Source organism: Ceratotherium simum, chromosome 36 (assembly GCF_057802395.1).
Source record: "Ceratotherium simum simum isolate JZ-2026a chromosome 36, ASM5780239v1, whole genome shotgun sequence".
NCBI lineage: Eukaryota > Metazoa > Chordata > Mammalia > Perissodactyla > Rhinocerotidae > Ceratotherium > Ceratotherium simum.
Window position 1 is genome coordinate 18,841,545 of NC_141935.1, and position 18,628 is coordinate 18,860,172.

At 40.3% G+C, this 18,628-nt stretch overlaps 1 protein-coding gene and 1 long non-coding RNA gene across 5 annotated transcripts in view; one reads left to right on the forward strand and one right to left on the reverse strand.

Annotated features, from left to right (window-relative positions):
- Positions 1-10,809, reverse strand: part of RAB3GAP2 (RAB3 GTPase activating non-catalytic protein subunit 2) — a 106,565-nt gene extending 95,756 nt beyond the window's left edge. Inside the window, exons 1-2 of one of the 3 annotated variants that reach the window (XM_087424366.1) lie at positions 10,622-10,761; positions 4,626-4,884 (exon numbers count right to left, since the gene is read on the reverse strand). In XM_087424366.1, the coding sequence (XP_087280492.1) occupies positions 4,626-4,635 (10 nt within the window). In that variant the 5' untranslated portion in view covers positions 4,636-4,884; positions 10,622-10,761. Of the gene's footprint in view, positions 1-4,625; positions 4,885-10,621 lie in introns of all 3 variants that reach the window. The other 2 variants (XM_087424365.1, XM_004439668.3) reach the window with 2 other exon arrangements.
- Positions 10,810-10,929: 120 nt separating this feature from the next.
- Positions 10,930-18,628, forward strand: part of LOC147912352 (uncharacterized) — a 62,288-nt gene continuing 54,589 nt past the window's right edge. Inside the window, exon 1 of one of the 2 annotated variants that reach the window (XR_015550018.1) lies at positions 10,930-11,516. This is a non-coding gene — a long non-coding RNA (uncharacterized LOC147912352). The remainder of the gene's footprint in view (positions 11,517-18,628) is intronic. The other variant, XR_015550017.1, reaches the window with a different exon arrangement.

Sequence of the window (18,628 nt, forward strand, 5' to 3'; positions counted from 1 at the left end):
GTGTATCCTCTTGCTCTAAAATGTTTATAAAAATAAACATGCTCCTTTTGCCCAAAAACCTAAGAAATTTTTGGACTCACCTTAACAAAAATGACAACAAGAAAACAAAAAAATCTATAGACTTGAAGAAATTTAATATGCCCTATTCTCCTTTCTTTTCAGTTTGTTTTTCAAAGGAAGTCACTAAGGGCAATAATATATTATGTATATTAGAAAGAACTTATACATCTTTTATAATTGTTTCCTACAACTTCACATTTATGTTATTGATTTATTATATCCAAAGTTATTGAATATAATTCATACTATTAGTATATATTAGAATATAGTACATTATATTTATACTTATATGTTATTGATTTACTATATCCAAAGCTACAGAAAAAGACAAGCATACCCAATAAGGTGAGGGAGGGTGTGCCATTATGAAATGTGGGTGAAGGCATGTAAATACTGTTAGTTAAAGCTAATTTTTGCATATTCTAAAGAAGCCAATTTGACATCTTCTTTACTTAACCCATTCTAATATTCAACTATTGTCCCTATGAGAAAACTTGCCTTATATTTAAACTAAATTCTTCCAGTACCAGCTTAATCTTGCTATTACTCACACTTTTTTTTTTTTTTATAATTTTATTTATTTATTTATTTTCCCCCCAAAGCCCCAGTAGATAGTTGTATGTCATAGCTGCACATCCTTCTAGTTGCTGTATATGGGACACGGCCTCAGCATGGCTGGAGAAGCGGTGCGTCGATGCTCGCCTGGGATCCGAACCCGGGCCACCAGCAGTGGAGCGCGCGCACTTAACCGCTAAGCCACGGGGCCGGCCCATTACTCACACTTTTAAAAAAATACAGATAAAGTCTGATAGCCTTAATATCACATAAGAATCATTTTTCATTTATCAGAAGAGCAAAAGTTAAAGAAACTGATAACATAGAACGATGATAAATATGTGTGTAACTAGGCACTTCTGTTTACCATGGATAGGCATGAACCTGACCAATTTTTAGAGTAATTTGGAAACTGACCAACATTTAAAATGTGAATTTCTATTATTCATAAATTCCAACCCCAGAAATTTACATACAGAAATACTAGCATCATACGTAAAGACACGTATAAGGATGCTTACCAGAGCATTTTCTTATAGCAAAACTATCAGAAATAACCTAAATGCTCATTGATAGGGCAATGGTTAAATATAGACTGCTAGAGTCTTCACTGGAATACTGTGCAGCCATTAGAAAAAACGCTAGAGTTATATATACAGACTTGAAAAGATGGTGACATTATATAATTACGTAAACCAAAAAAAGTTCCAGTATATACATTTTATAAAAATGAGATGATATAAAATTAAAAATAGAGAAATAAAATACCCAAGCAGCATATGTGAGTGTGTGTGTGTGTGTGTGTGTGTGTGTCTGTGTGTTTATTGCCTAAGCAGAAAGTCTGGAAGGATTCTCACCAAGGTGAAACTTTACAACAGAATTTTCTGTAATGATGGAAGTGTTCTATATCTGTGCTGTCCAATAAGGTAGACACTAGGCACATGTGGCCACTGAGAATTTGAAACGTAGCTAGTACAACTGAGGAACTGAATTTTTATGTTTATTTAATTTCTATTAATTTAAATTTAAATAGCCACACGGGGCTAGTGGCTACCATATTGGACAGCACAGCACTAAAGTTTTAACATCAGGAAGGTGGGATATGAGTAGCCAGAAGGTGTGTGATTTAATAAACTTATGTCATGTCTCATTTCATATACTTAAGAAAAAGAACAATGTGATAATGGGTAATTATCTCTCTCCTGACCTGATTCTCTTCTGGGGAATTCATATGTGAGACCTAGGCTCCCATGGTACAAAGAAAAGTGATCTATATTCAAGGGACTGTTTCTGGTCTTTTTTTCAAAGGAGGAATATCGGGATGGCAGACACTTAAGGGTTTCAAGGATGCCTTTCTATGAGGAAGGTTCACTGAGGGTCTTAATGGTCTCAAATGGTGTTAGCATAGTAGTCACTCAAAAAATACTTGCTGTTTATAATTCCAGGATTGTCACTGTGCAGACTATCAAATAACATCTGAGGAATACCAATCTAAGGAAAAGATTACCTCCCCTTTTGGAATACTGCAACAGCGGCCTAACTGGTCATTCTACTTCCACCTTCCCCTACTACTCCCAACCATTCTCTTCTTTGCTGACAAAGAAACATCTCCAAATTATTAGCTTGGTTATCCCATTTCTCAGCTCAAATTCCTTTTAGCTATTGCTAAATCTAGCAAGTTTCAAACTCCGTCACCATTGCTACTGCCTTAGTCCTGTCTTTACTTCTGAAGGCCCTGATCTGGATTTCTACAAACATCTCCCGAATGGTCACCTATCTCTAGTTTTGAACTACCCAACCTATCCTTTTCACAGCAACCAAATCCGTGTGTCTACAACTCAGATCTCGAAATGCTATACTTCTGCTTAAAACAATTAATGGCTACCCTCTGCCGATAGCACTGATTCCCAGTAAACTGCAAATAGTTATACAGGTGAGCCAAGATACTGATCTTCTCAGCTCTCAAGACATCCAGGTAGGGCCTGGGGCTACTGGAACCTCTGGTAGGTCACTTTCTACCATGAGCAGCTTTATTTATTTTTATGACCTATTTCTTTATTACCATACTAATATACATTTTTTTATTACACTTAAAAAAACATAAAAGTTACCATCTTAACCATTTTTAAGTGTACAGTTCAGTAGTGTTAAGTATATTCACATTGTTGTGAAACAGATCTCTAGAACTTTTTCATCTTGCAAATCTGAAACTCTATATCCATTAAACAAGTCCCCTTTTCTCCATCCCCCCAGCTCCTAGTAACCATCATTCTACTTCTTGTTTCTACGAATTAAACTACTTTAGATAGCTCATATAAGTGGAACCATCCAGTATTTTTCTTTTTGTGACTGACTGATATTTCACATAGCATATTACCTCAAGGTTCATTCATGTTGTAGCATGTGATATGATTTCCTTCTTTTTTTTTTTTTTTTTAAGATTTTATTTATTTATTTATTTTCCCCCCAAAGCCCCAGTAGATAGTTGTATGTCATAGTTGCACATCCTTCTAGTTGCTGTATGTGGGACGCGGCCTCAGCATGGCTGGAGAAGCAGTGTGTCGGTGCGCGCCCAGGATCCGAACCCAGGCCGCCAGCCGCGGAGCGCGAGCACTTAACCGCTAAGCCACGGGGCCGGCCCTGATTTCCTTCTTTTTTAAGGCTGAGTAATATTGCACTGCATGTGTACACCCCATCTTGTTTATCCATCCATCCATCAATGGACATTTGGGTTGCTTCTACCCCTTGGCTTGTGTTGCTATGAACATGGCTGTGCAAACATCTCTTTGAGACACTGCTTTCAATTCTTTTGGATATATACCCAGAAGTGGGATTGTTGGATCATATGGTAATTCTGTTTTTTTTTTATTTTTTTGAGGAACTCCATACTCTTTTCCATGGCAGTTGCCCCATTTTACAATCCCACTAACAGTGTTCAGAGTTTCAATTTCTCCACATCCTTGCCAATAGTTGTTATTTTCTGGGGTTTTCTGATAGTAGCCATCCTAGAGGGTGTAAGGTGGTATCTCATTGTGGTTTTGATTTGCATTTCTCTTATGATTAGAGACATTGAGCATCTTTTCATATGCTTATTGGCCATTTATATATCTTTGAAAAAATGTCTACTAAAGGCCTTTGCCCAGTTTTTAATTGGGTTATTTGATTATTTTGTGGTTGAGCTGTGGGAGTTCTTTATATATGTGAATACTAAGCCTTTATCAGATATTTGATTTGCAAATATTTTCTCCCATTCCATAGGTTGCCTTTTCACTCTGTTGATTACATCCTTTGATTCCCATTTGCCTATTTTTGCTTTTGTTGCCTGTGCTTTTGGTGTTATATCCAAGAACTCATTGCCAAGTCCAATGTCATGAAGTTTTCCCCCTATGTTTTCTTCTAAGAGTTTTATAGTTTTAGGTCTTATAATTAGGTCTTGAATCCATTTTGAGTTAATTTTTGCATACAGTGTAAGATAAGGGTTCAATTTCATTCTTTTGTACATGGATATGCAGTTTTCCCAACTCCATTTGTTGAAGAAATTGTCCTTTCCCCATTGACTGGTCTTGGCACCCTTGTCAAAGATCATTTGACCATAAATGTAAGGGTTTATTTCTGCACTCTCTATTCTATTCTACTGGTCTATTCGTCTGTCTTTATGCCAGTACCACATGATTTTGATTACTGTAGCTTTGCAATATGTTTTGAAATCAGCAAGTATGAGTCCTCCAACTTTTTCAAAATTGTTTTCACTACTCAGAGTCCATGTCTCATTTTTTCTGTATGCTATGATGCAAAAAACCAAAAAGGTTGGGAAAGAATGAGCCCTATAGGAGAAAGTCTTCAAACTTTTTGCTTATATAAACCCCAAAAGAGTTTTTCTATAGTATGCATCCCTTGCACAAAAGATGTAATTTCTGATGTACTATAAACATGGACATTTAATATAAATTCATATCATATTTTTAAGTTTATTCAGTGGATTCTAAATACTCTAGGAAAATGATACCCACCAACATCCATTAAAAAAAATGATGATCTTCTCTAACAGTAATTTTATAAGTGCTTTTTTCTCCTTAAATTCTTATTTCCATTCCATTTCCTCCACAGAATGCTCTTCTAATGTAATAGATTTTTATTATCAGTCCAATAATTTCTCCACAAAAAGGGATATGAATTGAGAAGAAATAGTTTTCCTGTGATCATATGGCTCTAAGCATTAAAATTTTTCTTCTTACTTGACTTTTTCCAATTATTATAAGAAGCAGATAACTGAAAAAAACAACATACACAATCACAAATTTTGATAAATAATTATTAAACATAAATAGAAAAAATTAGTTAGAAATCTCTTGATGAGATGGATGGAGGAGTTTATAGTGCCTTGATTAAAGGGGAGGTTTTTTAACACCTTGGAGCAACTTACTATAATTACATTTGGAAAGTGTGAGAGGTGAGCCTTTATTTAGTGAAGTGAGAGAAGGTAGGGTGGAAAAGTCGGCACTTTCACAGGCATATCTGGAAACTGATTTACTTACAACTATCTGTTCCCAAGTAACCCTTAGCAAATTTCCATGTAATCCCAAGGCACTCTTACTTCCATCTGAAGACCCTGTTACTGCATAAAATCTAACCTCCTCTGCCGATCTCTCCCGCTTCACCCCTTACCACACCCCACTCGCCCACAATTTACTATTTGCAGCTTTCTGAACCCCATGCTGTTTCACATCCCTTGCCTGACCATTTTCTCTCCACCTGATGGACATCTATTAAACTAGTAAGATTTGGTGAAAACGACAGTTCCTCTATGAAGACTTTCCCAAGTCCCCTAAATAGAATGAACCAACTCTCCTTCATTCTCCAACTGTCATGTGCCAAATTATAGCAAAAACGCTCTAACACTCCTTTTACATACTTATCTCTTTTATTGACTGAAAGCTCCTTGAAGAGAGGGACTTATTTTATTTACCTTTAAGACTGCTTTGTGCTTAGTACATAGTAGGTGCTCAATAAACATTGGCTGAATAAAGGAAATAGACTACTCATGTCTAAATTTCCTCACTGATAAAATTTTATCTGTAGGATCCTCTTCCAATTTTAAATAGCTAATGAAACCCAATAAATCTATAAATTTTCTGAAATTCCTAGAAATGTTCTACTTTCAGATTACTTCTCTCTCCCCAGTATGATCTCAAACAAGTAAAAGCATTTTCACTAAGTATAAAAAATTGGTATTTTATAACCTGTGTAATATCCCATCATGCAAAGTGATTCCATAATTTTAGGTTATCCTAAGAAGCACACTTTTCTCAGTGATTGTATAAAAGCACGACTTCAGGGGCTGGTCCCGTGGCCTAGTGGTTAAGTTTGGTACGCTCTGCTTTGGGGGTCCAGTTTCAGATCCCGGGCGTGGACCTACACCACTCATTGGTGGTCATGCTGTGGCAGAGATCCACATACAAAAAAATAGAAGACTGGCACAGATGTTAGCACAGCGCAAATCTTCCACAAGCAAAAAGAGGAAGATCGGCAACGGAAGTTAGCTCAGGGCGAATCTTCCTCAGCAAAAAAAAAAAAGACAAAACACCATGACTTTAATTGATGACTCCAAGGTAATTTCCTGCATGCTTTATCTTCTATCTTTCTGGTAAGAAGGAAAGCTGGTCTATCTTTTTAGTATGTCAACAGAAAATTATTTTACTGTTAAGCAAATTAAAGAGATTCACAATAATACCCAAATTACCTCCAAATATTCTGATTCTCCCTCTTTGTACATGTATTTTTTTTTTGCCCAACTCAATTATAAACATCAGAAAGCTCTAGTCTAGAAATCAAGTCTCACTGGAAATTATGTCACTGTAGGTTAAGTGGGGACTCATACTATTACCATCTCTGAAATTTCAAAGCATAAGACCAAACTTTGTTGAAATAGATAGCATCTGATTGAGTAGAAACAATTATTAACAGTTCTCACTAATGTAAACATTGGGAAACAGCAGGGTTCAAGATCTCCTTTAAAGCAACAGAAGACAGGCTCATTTTATAATTGAAGAACAAAGTAATATAAAGTCACATTTTTATTCTCTGACAATTCAAATATAGAAGACTGTAGCACTGAGTTCTGGTGCCCAGGTACCAAGCATCACTATGGCAGCCGTCCACATTAAAATAAATAATTTATTAAACCAACTGATAAACCTTCAAAATTATCACTTACCTAGGACAAATAATTCATGACAAGAAACTGAGGTTTCTTTCTTTGGTTTTACATATCTCCTAGAGATGAGCTACGATAAGAAATTAAAACTATATAAGCTAGGAAAATAAATGATCTCATGATTTCTGCTTCCCAATAATCATCTATAACACTAATAAATAAAGTGAAGAAGCAAAGCCAAACACCATCAGCAGTTTAAGGCAGGTCCTATTTACTTGCTCTGCATTTCATTTTTACTCTGTAAATTTTCACCCTCACAAAAGTTAAGGTTCGGGTTTTCTTAAAGGAAGAGCTCTTTACAAAACCTGATGTTTTGTAAAAGATGGCTTGGAGTAATTGCTGAAACCCATAGCCCTGGTCATTCCAAGAATTCCAAGTAAACTATCTACAGTAGGACAAGCTGTTTTGTTGATTTTTATGTCCAAATAAAAACTCCATTTCACATATTCATTTTAACTGTGAAATATAGGTTTGACACAGGGGCTCACTGGTTAAGAGGTTCCTTTTCCACTTACTTTCTTCTTGAATTGATGGTAGCCACAATAATACCAACATATATAAACCTAACAATTTGATTTAAAAGGGTAATAAATTAAACAATATTTTCAAACCTATAGGCATATTACAAATTAATCTAGATGTCTGGAGTATGATTGTATCCCCAACTGCCTGGATTGAGTTTATATCCTAAGGCTACCCTTCACTGTGACCTGGGACACGTATTCATTCTGTACATGCCTAAATTTTAGCATCTATGACTGTGCCATATAATATGGTAGCCACTAGCCACATTTGGCTATTTAAATTTAAATTAAATAAAATTAAAAATTCAGTTCCTCAGTGGCACTTGCCACATTTCAAGGGCTCAACAGCCAGATGTGGCTAGAGATTACCATCTTGGACAGTATAGAGTGATGAAAATAAACAAGATGATATGATTGAGAGTAGCAAATGCTGTCAAGGGGGTAGGAGTGACTCTTTTAGATTAGATGGTCAGAAAAGGCCTCCTTGAGATGTTGACATTTGAGCTGAGACTTGAACAAGATGCAGCTAGCACACACAGATCCGCATACAGCATCCAAGGCAGAGACAAGCGCAAGGGCAAAGGCCCCAGGCACAAATGAGCTTGGCTGGTTCAACAGCAACAAAGTGTGCTGGAAGCATAGAAAATAAGGGGAGAGGAGCGTGAGGTGCAAGAAGTGGCAGGAGGCAGGGTCTCAAGGGCCTTGTAAACCATGTAAGAACTTGGGATTTTATATTAAGTGCAATTGAAAGCCATAGAGGCTTATAAAGAGGGGAACGTTATGATCTAAATTGTCATTAAAAGCTCACTCTGATTTTGGGAACTAATTATAAAAAACCAAGAGTGGAAGCAAGATCTGTTAGAAGACTGGTGCCATTGCCCAGATGAGAGAAGATGGTGATCTGGACCAGGGGAGTAGCTGTGGGATAGAGAAAATGTATTCTTTTTCTCTACATCCCTGTCTACAGTCCTATACCTACTATCTTCACAACATGGCTCCTTGCAGTAGTCAACTACTACTTCTTTTATTTTTTTGCTGAGGAAGATTGGCTCTGAGCTAACATCTGTGCCCTTCTTCCTCTTCAACTTCATTTTTTAACTCTTCAGTATCTTATAAATATGCTGTCTGCCCCCACCATTCCACCAAAACTGTCCTAAGGTCCCAGTCACCTCCACCTTGCCCAAACCAAGCACTTTTCTATCCTTATCTTAGCTGACCTCTGCTGCATTTGCAACTGCTGACCACTCTTCCCTTTCATCAAACTCTCTCCTCCCTTGGCTCCTGTGGCATTACTCTCAACTCATTTTCCTCCTGTTACTCTTTCTCAGTCTTCTTCCCATTAACCTCTACTTGACTCTTAAACTTCAGTGCTCCTCCAAGGTTACATCTTCACTACTCAGTTCATTTCACTACATACACAATCCTTGAGACTGAACTGACACTTTTGTGGGTAAGTCCCAAATTAATATCTCTGGCCCAGGGATCTTTACAAAGTTTTAGACTTCATCTAGTGTTTGACTGGACACCCCCACTTGGACACACCACAAACACTTAAAATGCAAAAGGTCCAATACCTACCTCCTTCATTCTCTCTCGTCATATACCCTGGCCCAAGCTAAAAGCCAAAGGCATCCTCAACTCCCTCTCGCTCACCAGCTACACCCCCTTCACCAGATCTTCACTAAATCCTGCAGATTGTACCTCCTTAATATCTTTCTAATCCAGCTCTTCCTCTCAAGTCCTGCTGAGATTATTTTAATTCAAGCTCACATCACTTCCTGCATGGATTATTGGAAATCTCTCAACCCATTTTCCTGTTTCCTATCTCTCCTCTACATTGCTGCCAAAACACATAATAGGTATTCAAAACTTTTGTTGATTACACTGAGACAAATCTGACTATGTCATTTCTCTGCTTCAAGTCTTTGAGAGCCACCTACTACATCTATTACTTTCACAAGGCTTCTCATGATGGAGCTCCTTATCACCTTTACAGTCTCATCCCCCCACCATCCCCCTCAGATCCTCCTCTTCAGCCATTCAGCTTCTCTTAGTTCTCTAAATATCATGCCATTTCAGGCCTCCCTTCCTCTGTGCATGCTATTACCTCTCTCTTATTCACCTAACTACTACTTCGAGGAAGTGTCCCCTAGTGCCATATATACACATACATACACACACACACACACACACACACACACACACATCTCTCAATAATACTATCCAGGAGCTCTTTATTTGTCCCAACAAACTATAAGATCCTAGAAGGCAGAGACCACCAACCTTATTTGATATGCAGCACTAGTGATTAGCAGAGTAAATATTCATAGTTTTGACTTGATATCTTCCAAATTGAAAAAAGGGGGAGGAGCTTATTTAGAGGGATAAAAATCACCATTCCAGTATAGCACAAAGTGACAGCACTGTACTACAAAGCCAAAGGCGCTTCAGACTGGAAATATGAAGAAACCAATAAACACAAAACACACACCCTTTCAATAGGAGAAACGTAGGAAATTCTGAGGAACTATGCAGAATCTAACAAATTAGACTGGGGATTTTATACTACGTGGGCAAGGGCTTACTTAGCACTGTTTGATAATAATAATAGGTGGAAGGCTTCTCATCTTAATAAAGCAAATTAACTTTTCATGGCCATGTGTAGACTCTCGCTCACTTCCTGACAGGTTATTTTCTTTATTTGGGAGACGCTTACTCACCCCCTTAGGAGTCACTTATCGTCAATCAGTCATTTATTCTCTAAATCTGAATGGGGGAAAGGGCTGAAAGAAGGGAGCCTATGGGCGATAATAAACACTTTCGGAAGAGGAGGCAGCAGAAGGCCACAGTCCCAGGGACGGAGGAAAGTGGGGGTTGAGGCAATACCAGGGTAGAGCGCTGACAGCTGGCGAGGAATGGAGGGGAGGATGCGATCTCGGAGCAGGCAGGAGGGAACAGGGGACCCCGGGTTGGAGGGAGAGGGCAATGGAGAAAAGACTCCGAAAGAAAACGGGGGGGGGGTGGGGGTGGGACGGGCAGAGACCAGAGGAAGGAAGATGCAGTTTGGGGCCAGAGGGCGGAGTGGCTTAGGATAAAGCTGGGGCAAGAGGAAGACAACACCGACGCTGCCAGGGCGGACGGGGCTTTAGGACGAGGAGAGCAGGGGATCGTCCCAGAGCGAAGAGGGAAGGCGCGGGGGGGCAAAGGCCGGAGCCCCGAGCCCGCCAGGCAGAGCCGGGGAACGGAGCGGCGAGGCGGGGGCACTTACTGGGGTCCCTCCATACGGCGCCGCTGGGGGTCTCCTCCCGCAGGTGAGGGAAGAGGAAGTCCCGGGCGGCCTGGAGGTCCTGGAAGTAGCAGAACTGGACAATGGAGCAGGCCATGGCCCCAGGGAACCCGCTCGGGCACTGCCCTCACCTGCCCACGCCCTGCCCCCCGCCGCCCCTCGGCCACCACCGCCAAGCCCGGACAGCTTCAGCCACGCAGGGGCGGGGAAACCAGACCGGAAGCCGTCAGCGCGCTCCGTCCGCCGCCCCGGCGCACTGCGCAGGCGCAGGACGGCCCGGGCGCCCGGGCTGGCGCGGTCGGAGTCATGTGACCAGCGGCCGCCCGGGGCCCGCAGTCGACGTGGAGACGCCTGGGGTTCGCCTTCAGTGCAGGTTCTGCGCCTACAGCTGGAAATGAAGCCTTGATTCATTCTGGCTTTTAGCCAGAGATGATCTAATTGGCCGTTGTCCGCGCCGGCCTTTGAGTCGTTTAACCAATCTTATTGATGTCCTCCTATTGGCACGATCCTGAGATTTCACAGAGAATAAGCCCTGTTAAACTAGCGGCAGGCGAGTCGGGGACGGTATCATGCAAGTCTCGGAGTTTGAAAAGATTAATTTCTCTTCTGGAAATCAGCCCCGTCAAGGCTAGCTTTAAATGCTCCTCCTATAAATTCTGATAGTACTATGCACGCCTAATACAGTCCTTGTTATACTGCATTATACTCTTGTTTTCCGCATATTTGATTTTTCATTCATTCGTTCATCCATCCATTCAACAAATGTTTGTTGCTCGTCTTTTCTATGCCAGCCGCGCAAGGCGCTGAGTATAAAGCAGACAACAAAAGAGATGAAATGCTTGTTCCCATGAAGCTAAAATTCTAGTGGCTGACACAGGTAAGCAATTACTCAACTATTTCACTGAAATTATGATAATGCTAGGAAGGAAAGTAGTGCGAAGTGCTGTGAGAGAACATAGCGGGAATCTGACTTAGTTTTTTGTTTGTTTTGTTTTGTTGGGGTGGGAGTGGAGGGTTGCCAGGATCAGGAACAGATTTGGCTGTGAACTCGTGGAGACTGGGTTCTCATTTAACGCCATTTTATATCCACAGTATCTAGCATAGGACCCGGCACACAGTGCTTAATAAACATTTGCTGAAGGAATACATGGAATGGAATGTGTACAGAAAGTAAATAGAATAACCCACTTCTTTTACAAAGCACTTTATATTTTTTAAACTACTTTTCCGTACATGGTCCTATTAGTCACAATGTCATCTTGAAAGTGTCTTATCTCAGTTGTTTTAATAAACAAATTTATCTGTGTCCCTGAGAAGACTCTTAAAGTCCATTTACATTATTTTTCTAAAAAGTAAAAACCAAAAAAGGAATTATTTTAATGTTAGTACAAAGCACGGTAGACACTCTTATACTTCCCAAAGGAAACCTAAAGTGGTCGTCCACTTTGTCTTACAGAAAATGGAACAGAAATAAATTGAAGGCAAATAGATAAAGTCCAGAGCATTCATTTCTGTCAGGCCTGTATATATACTTAGTCCTACTAATATAACAACTATAATTTAGTGCCCAGGTTCCTACTCCATTAATTCTTATTTCTAGGGTAGAATGATTTTTACAAAATAGGATGGGTAATTTCTCTGTTATCAGGTTAACAGGCATCAGTTCCTCACCTATAAAATATACGGTTGGATTAGATGTGCTATAAGATTCCTTAAGCATCAGAGACCTGTAATTCTATGATCAAAAAGTGTTCCTTTTTTCCATCTGGAAAAATACAGAGCTTCCTCAGATCATCCAGTCCTGATGATTAAATCCTAAAACATGGCGCCAGTACCAAACTAGAATAAAATTTAAATTTAGATTCTTAGCTTGACAGGATGAATAACGAACACATGACACTTTTTGGAAGGATAAGATGTCATTCCTTGAAAACCATTCAAGTTCCTATTCAGGTAAATGCATTTTGAGGAAGTAACTGCCCTTGGCTGATTCAGCTGGCCTTTGTTCTGTCCTGAGGCATTCATATATCTCCTGTGCGGAGGCCATTGAATTTCGTTACTGCTCAGTTTCGATGGTGACGTCCCTGACTTCCTTCCAAGTGCTATTGAAAAGGCTCATTCATTAATGCTTTTAAGAACTTTAGATACCCTTCGCAGAAATTACAACACATTCATGAACTGAACTCTTCCCCCAGGAAGTTGTAAAGCTGCCGGGGCATGCTTCTGGAGTTCTGCTGCCATGGTTTCTGGGGAGTGTGGGAGGACTGTGTTAGACGGTGAATATCACTAACCACACAGTCATGAGAAAGCGCACTGCAGAAAATGTGCAGGCTTTGCATATCCCAGCATAGGCAGTGTCTCTCTGCAGTATAAGTTCAGGAGCTAGGAAAAGCACTGTGACCAAAATAATCAATGAAGGATACTAATGTGAACTCTCTCCAGTATCCGGTATTGTGTGTTAGAGCACTGATAGAGCACTGATAACTGTTAAGAGAGAGATGCTTACTGAGCATGGTTAGCAGCAGGTCCTTGCCAATCTTTAACAGCAGCCTGAGGCTGAAGGTGTTGAGTTACAGGATGGGCAGGAAAGTGTGAAAGAAAGAGTAATGGACTTGGAGTCAGGAGACCTGGGATCTGTCTCAGCTCTGCCACTAAATTGCATAAACTTGGGCAATCCATGTCATCTTCCTGGGCCTTAGTCTCTTGATCTAGAAAGTAAAGAGACTGGATTCTGAAGTCCATCCCAGGGATGTTTAGATATTGGTAAGAAAACTGGAAAGGAAAAGGTCTGGGTGTTGGATTTGCTCAAAAGGAGTGGCCTATGTCAGCACCCCAGTAAGAGGCCTGAGTGGGCAGGGGTGAATGTGAGGGCACTGAGCATCTCTAAGTGAAAGAAAGGAGAGCAGAGAAAGGGGATGGAGGGACGCTGAAGCTTTACCTCCTAACTTTGCTGAGGATCATCCTTGAATTGAAGTCTGAATTGAAGTGTGAGAAGATGCAAGGGCTATATACAGCTAGTTTTCATTCAACAAACATCCATGGAAGATAACTTTTTTTTTTTTGAGGAAGATTGGCCCTGAGCTGACATCTGTTGCCGATTTGCCTCCTTTTGTTTTTTCTCCCCAAAGCCCAAGTACATAGTTGTATATCCTAGTTGTAGCTCCTTCTAGTTCCTCTTATGTGGGACACTGCCTCAACATGGCTTGATGAGCGGTGAGTAGGTCCGTGCCAAGGATCTGAACCGGCGAAACCCGGGCAGCAGAAGCAGAGCGCATGAACTTAACTTCTGTGCCACCAGGCCGGCCCCATATAACATGTATCTTATTATACTAAAGGTGCTTTGGTGAACACAGTGAGTTGATAAGGACGAGCCCTCCAGAGACTCACTATCTAGCTGGAGAAACAGATGAACACAAATAACTCTAACAAAAAGCAGAGTGTGATGACTACCATGGGTGACTTTTGGTACTCATAAAGGTCTGTGGGAGAAATTAGAGAGAGAGTAATTTTGATTGCTAGGCTTCTCCTGTGGAAAAGTAGTAGTAGGGAAGAGGTAAGAAAGGCGATAAACAGATTGGTTCCAGATAATAGAGAACCTCGAAGTCCAAATAGTATAATCTGAGTTTTATTCTGTGTGCGAGGTGTAGCCAAGTGAAGATTTTTTTGGAAGAGGTAGGACACGATGGGGTAGCAGATGTGGCATGACCAAAGGCAGAGAAACACCTCAAGATGTCATAGCAGTATTCTAAATGACAACGGAAGTAATGACAACGGAAAGGCACTGCTCTGGAGGCTGAATCAATGGATTTTTGGTATATGATTAGATATGGATGGAGGAGGGAAGATGAGACCCAAGATGGTCTTCAAGTGTTCAATTTATAGAACTGGAGAGATGGCAGTGTCATGTCAGCAAAGAACATAGAGAACACAAAAGGAGGAATGGATTTGGGGGCAAACAGGAATAGGATGAATTCAGTATTGGATTTGCTAAATTTGAAGTGCCTGTGGAAAAGCTAGGTTTAAAAAAAAAGTTTTTTGTTTTTTGTTTTTTGTTTTTTTTATAAACAGAAATTAGAGATGTGGAATTAGAGAGGCCAAAGCTAGAACCTCGCTGTGGAAGTCATGCACAGCAGTTGTATTGAAGGGAGAGGATGAAAGTACCACCAGACTCCACATGGGGTGGGAGAAGGATTGGGCTGGGAATCAAGCTGGGAGGACTATTTTTTTTAGGGGTAGATGGAGGAAGAAACTCTGGTAAAGGAGATTCAAAAGAAACAGTCAAAGAAATCAACCATACATAGTAGGACCATGTCACAGAGGCCAATGGAGGGAGAAGAAAATTTCACCAACAGGTGAATCTATTGTGTTGAATTTGATAAAGAATTTAAGGGGAGCGAAGGCTGAAAAGAAGTGATTGCGTTTAGTAGGTCCGAAGTCACAAGGGATTATCCAACGTGCAGAACAACCAAACTGTTTCCTTGGCAGAAAATTTGTAACCTCTCTTCAGAAGTGGGTTATTTTTCTAACAGCCACAGAGGCTAGCTGTGGCAATCTTTGTCTTTAACTCTGGCTAAAGGAGAAACTTTTTAGAAAGGGAAAGAAGTTTTCTTTTTGCTGGCATTTACCAATTATGAAACTAAGAACTAACTACACTGAACATTGTGTTTTATTACTTTTTTGAATATAAGAAATGTGTTTATATTTTCAGTATTTTCCAATATTTATATTGGGCCAAAATCTACTTTATAATGGCAAAAGAAAAGAAGACATTAGCATAGTTAGCGCAGACATATACATGCTAGTGCTTTTAAGTCTCCTTCTTCTTATTTGTGTCTGTCTGCTGTTAACTTTTTTTTGAGATATAATTGACATATAACATTATATAAGTTTCAGGTGTACAACATAATGATTCGTTATTTATATTGCAAAATGATCATCTCAGTAAATCTAGTTAACATCCATCACCATACTTAGTTACAAAAATTTTTTTCTTATGATGAGAACTTTTAAGACCTGCTCTCTTAGCACTTTACAAATATGCAATATAGTATTATTAACTGTAGTCACCATACTGTACATTACATTCCCATGACTTATTTATTTTATAAATGGAAGTTTTACCTTTTGACCCCCTTCACCCATTATGCCCACCCCTCACCCCCAAGCTTTGGCAATCATCAATCTGTTGTCTATGTCTATGAGCTCATTTTTGTTTTTTTTTCTTTTAATTCCGTGTATAAGTCTCCATCTTCTTGACCTTAATGCATTTGGAACTTGTCAGGTCGATAAGCCACCACATTTAAAACAATGAGAATTGGCATTTGTGGAAGAGATCATTAATTGCCCATTATCCATTACCCCTTTTTCTTTACCAAGGGGACCCCTATATTACTGGGCCAGCTAGGTGCCTAGATTTAAAAACAAAGCACATTTCCCAACCCCTCTTGACTCTGAGTGTACCATGTGACTAAGTTCTGGCCAATGAGATGGAGCACAAATTGTTGGAATTATTGAGAGGGATTTCCAAGAAGTTTACTTAAAAGAGGGACAGACAGCTAAGGAAAAACCCTTTTCTTTCCTTCCCCGTTCCTGTTTCCTGCCTAGAATGTGACATTGTGGCTGTAGCTCCAGCCTCTGTATTAAACAGTGAAGTGACTTGAACCACAGTGGAGCATGAAGATAGGAACCTGAGTATTCTTTGTTTCTTGGAGCTGCCATGTCAAGCTTATGCTGTCAAATCTGGACTTTCACATGAGAAAATAAATCTTTACATGTTTCAGCTACTGTTATTTTGGATTTTCTGTTATTGTAGCTGAACCTAATCCTGACGCGATATGACTTAAGTAACCAAGAGGAACTGTTCATGAAAGAAACTTGATCTGCTCCATATGTCTTATTTAAATAAAAGCATTTTTATTTCTCTGATATTCTTTTTCTCTAGCATAGTTCAGAAGAGATTAGACCAACTATCTACCTAAAAATTAGACATTTTTTTTTTTTTTAAAGATTTTATTTATTTTTTTCCCCCCAAAGCCCCAGTAGATAGCTGTGTGTCACAGCTGCACATCCTTCTAGTTGCTGCATGCGGGACGCGGCCTCAGCATGGCCGGAGAAGCAGCGCGCCGGTGCGAGCCCGGGATCCGAACCCGGGTCGCCAGCAGTGGAGCGCGCTCACTCAACCACCAAGCCACGGGGCCGGCCCAAAATTAGACATTTTTAATTGTTTAAATACTTTTGGTTTCATTTGAACATAAAAAATATGTCCCAGATGACCAAATATTTCTTCTTTTCTTATTTTGGGGACAACTGAAACAGATCCTTAAAAGGTTCTATGAAATCAAGGAATATCCCCAGGGTTGTTTAGTAGTTGAGTGATAAGTTCCAACCAGCAGTTGTCATAGTGGAAGATCAAGGGCAGGTTAGGAGAAGGGGAAACAGTTGGAAGGAGTTATATTTAAACCTGGGACGCCAAGTTCAAAAAGCCATTGCCTTGGGATTTGTGACCTGAGAGAGCTGAGGCCCACATCTTTCTTGACTTTGCTGCAGTTTCTGCACTCTGGACCACTCTTTCCTTAAAGCTTTCCCAGACCTTAGCTTCAGTGAAGCTGCATCCTCCTGGCCCCTTTCTTCCCTGTTCATCATTTTATTTCTGGATATTTTATTAGCTTCTTGTCATCTTTCTCCTCTCCTCCAGGGCCGCCTTTGAAGTCACTCTTATTCCAGACTCCTTTCTTTCTTTTTTTAAATTTTTATTTATTTATTTTTTTCCCCCAAAGCCCCAGTAGATAGTTGTATGTCATAGTTGCACATCCTTCTAGTTGCTGTGCGTGGGACACGGCCTCAGCATGGCCGGAGAAGTGGTGTGTCGGTGCGCGCCCGGGATCCGAACCCGGGCCGCCAGCAGCGGAGCGCGCGCACTTAACCGCTAAGCCACGGGGCCGGCCCAAGACTCCTTTCTTTCTGTTAATGGTATTATTATTCTGTTGGTGGATTATACTTAATAACAGAAAAACTAAAAATATTCCTTTTTTTCCCCTTGTTCAACAGCCAGCCACGAAGTTCTATTGATTTAACTTCTAAAATGTCCCTCAGATTGATCCCCTCCTTGCCATCCTCATTACCACCTCCTTAATCCATACCTTCATAACCACCAGCCTGAGCTGTTTTTAGAGCCCCTGATTCTTCTTGCTTCTGATTCTGGCATCTTCCCACTTCAATCATCCTGCACATTGCTGCCAGCACTGTCTTCCTGAGGCACAGCTCTAATCAGGTTACTTAGCTAATCTTCCAATAACACTTGAATATATTCTTTAATTTGTTCATTCGTTTAAGAGCTATTTTCTGGGTGCCCATTAGGTGCCAGGAATGGCTGGAGGCCCCATGAACATAAATATAAATAAGACTCTGTTCTGGTGGAGGTGGTGGGTTACCAAGACACAGCGGGTAAAAATACTAGAAGAGCACAGAGTAGGGGCAGATACCACAGCCTTGGGATTCCAAAAAGGCTTTTTGGAGATAAGATCTGAGCTGAGTCTGGAAAGCGGAATAGATTCTAGTCGGTTGATAATGGTAGAAGAGGGAGGGAAGAAAGCAATCCCGGCAAAGGAAACAGCGTCAATAACTTGTGTGTACAGAGAAACATAAGGCGCTGTTTCTAGAATGTGAAGTGTGACACCGTGATCCAGGGTTAGTCCAGAGAGGTGACCTGAGTGTTTTTAAACTTCCCCAAATTTCATTTCCTCCAGAAATTGAGGACTTATCAAAATTTCTTAGTTTGCTTAAAGGTGAGAAACATCTCCTTTTGTTCATTTTCTTCATTAATGCCGCTTTTCACATCTTGCTTGCAGTCTGAAGGGCTGCAGGGAGGGGACAAGGGTCTGTAGGAGTCATAATGTGTTAATCTGGCCTGGTTCCACATGACATGCTTGACATTTTCCACCAGAGGCTAGATTTGTGTTGAATGTTGGCTTTCTCTTCCTCTTTGGTAAA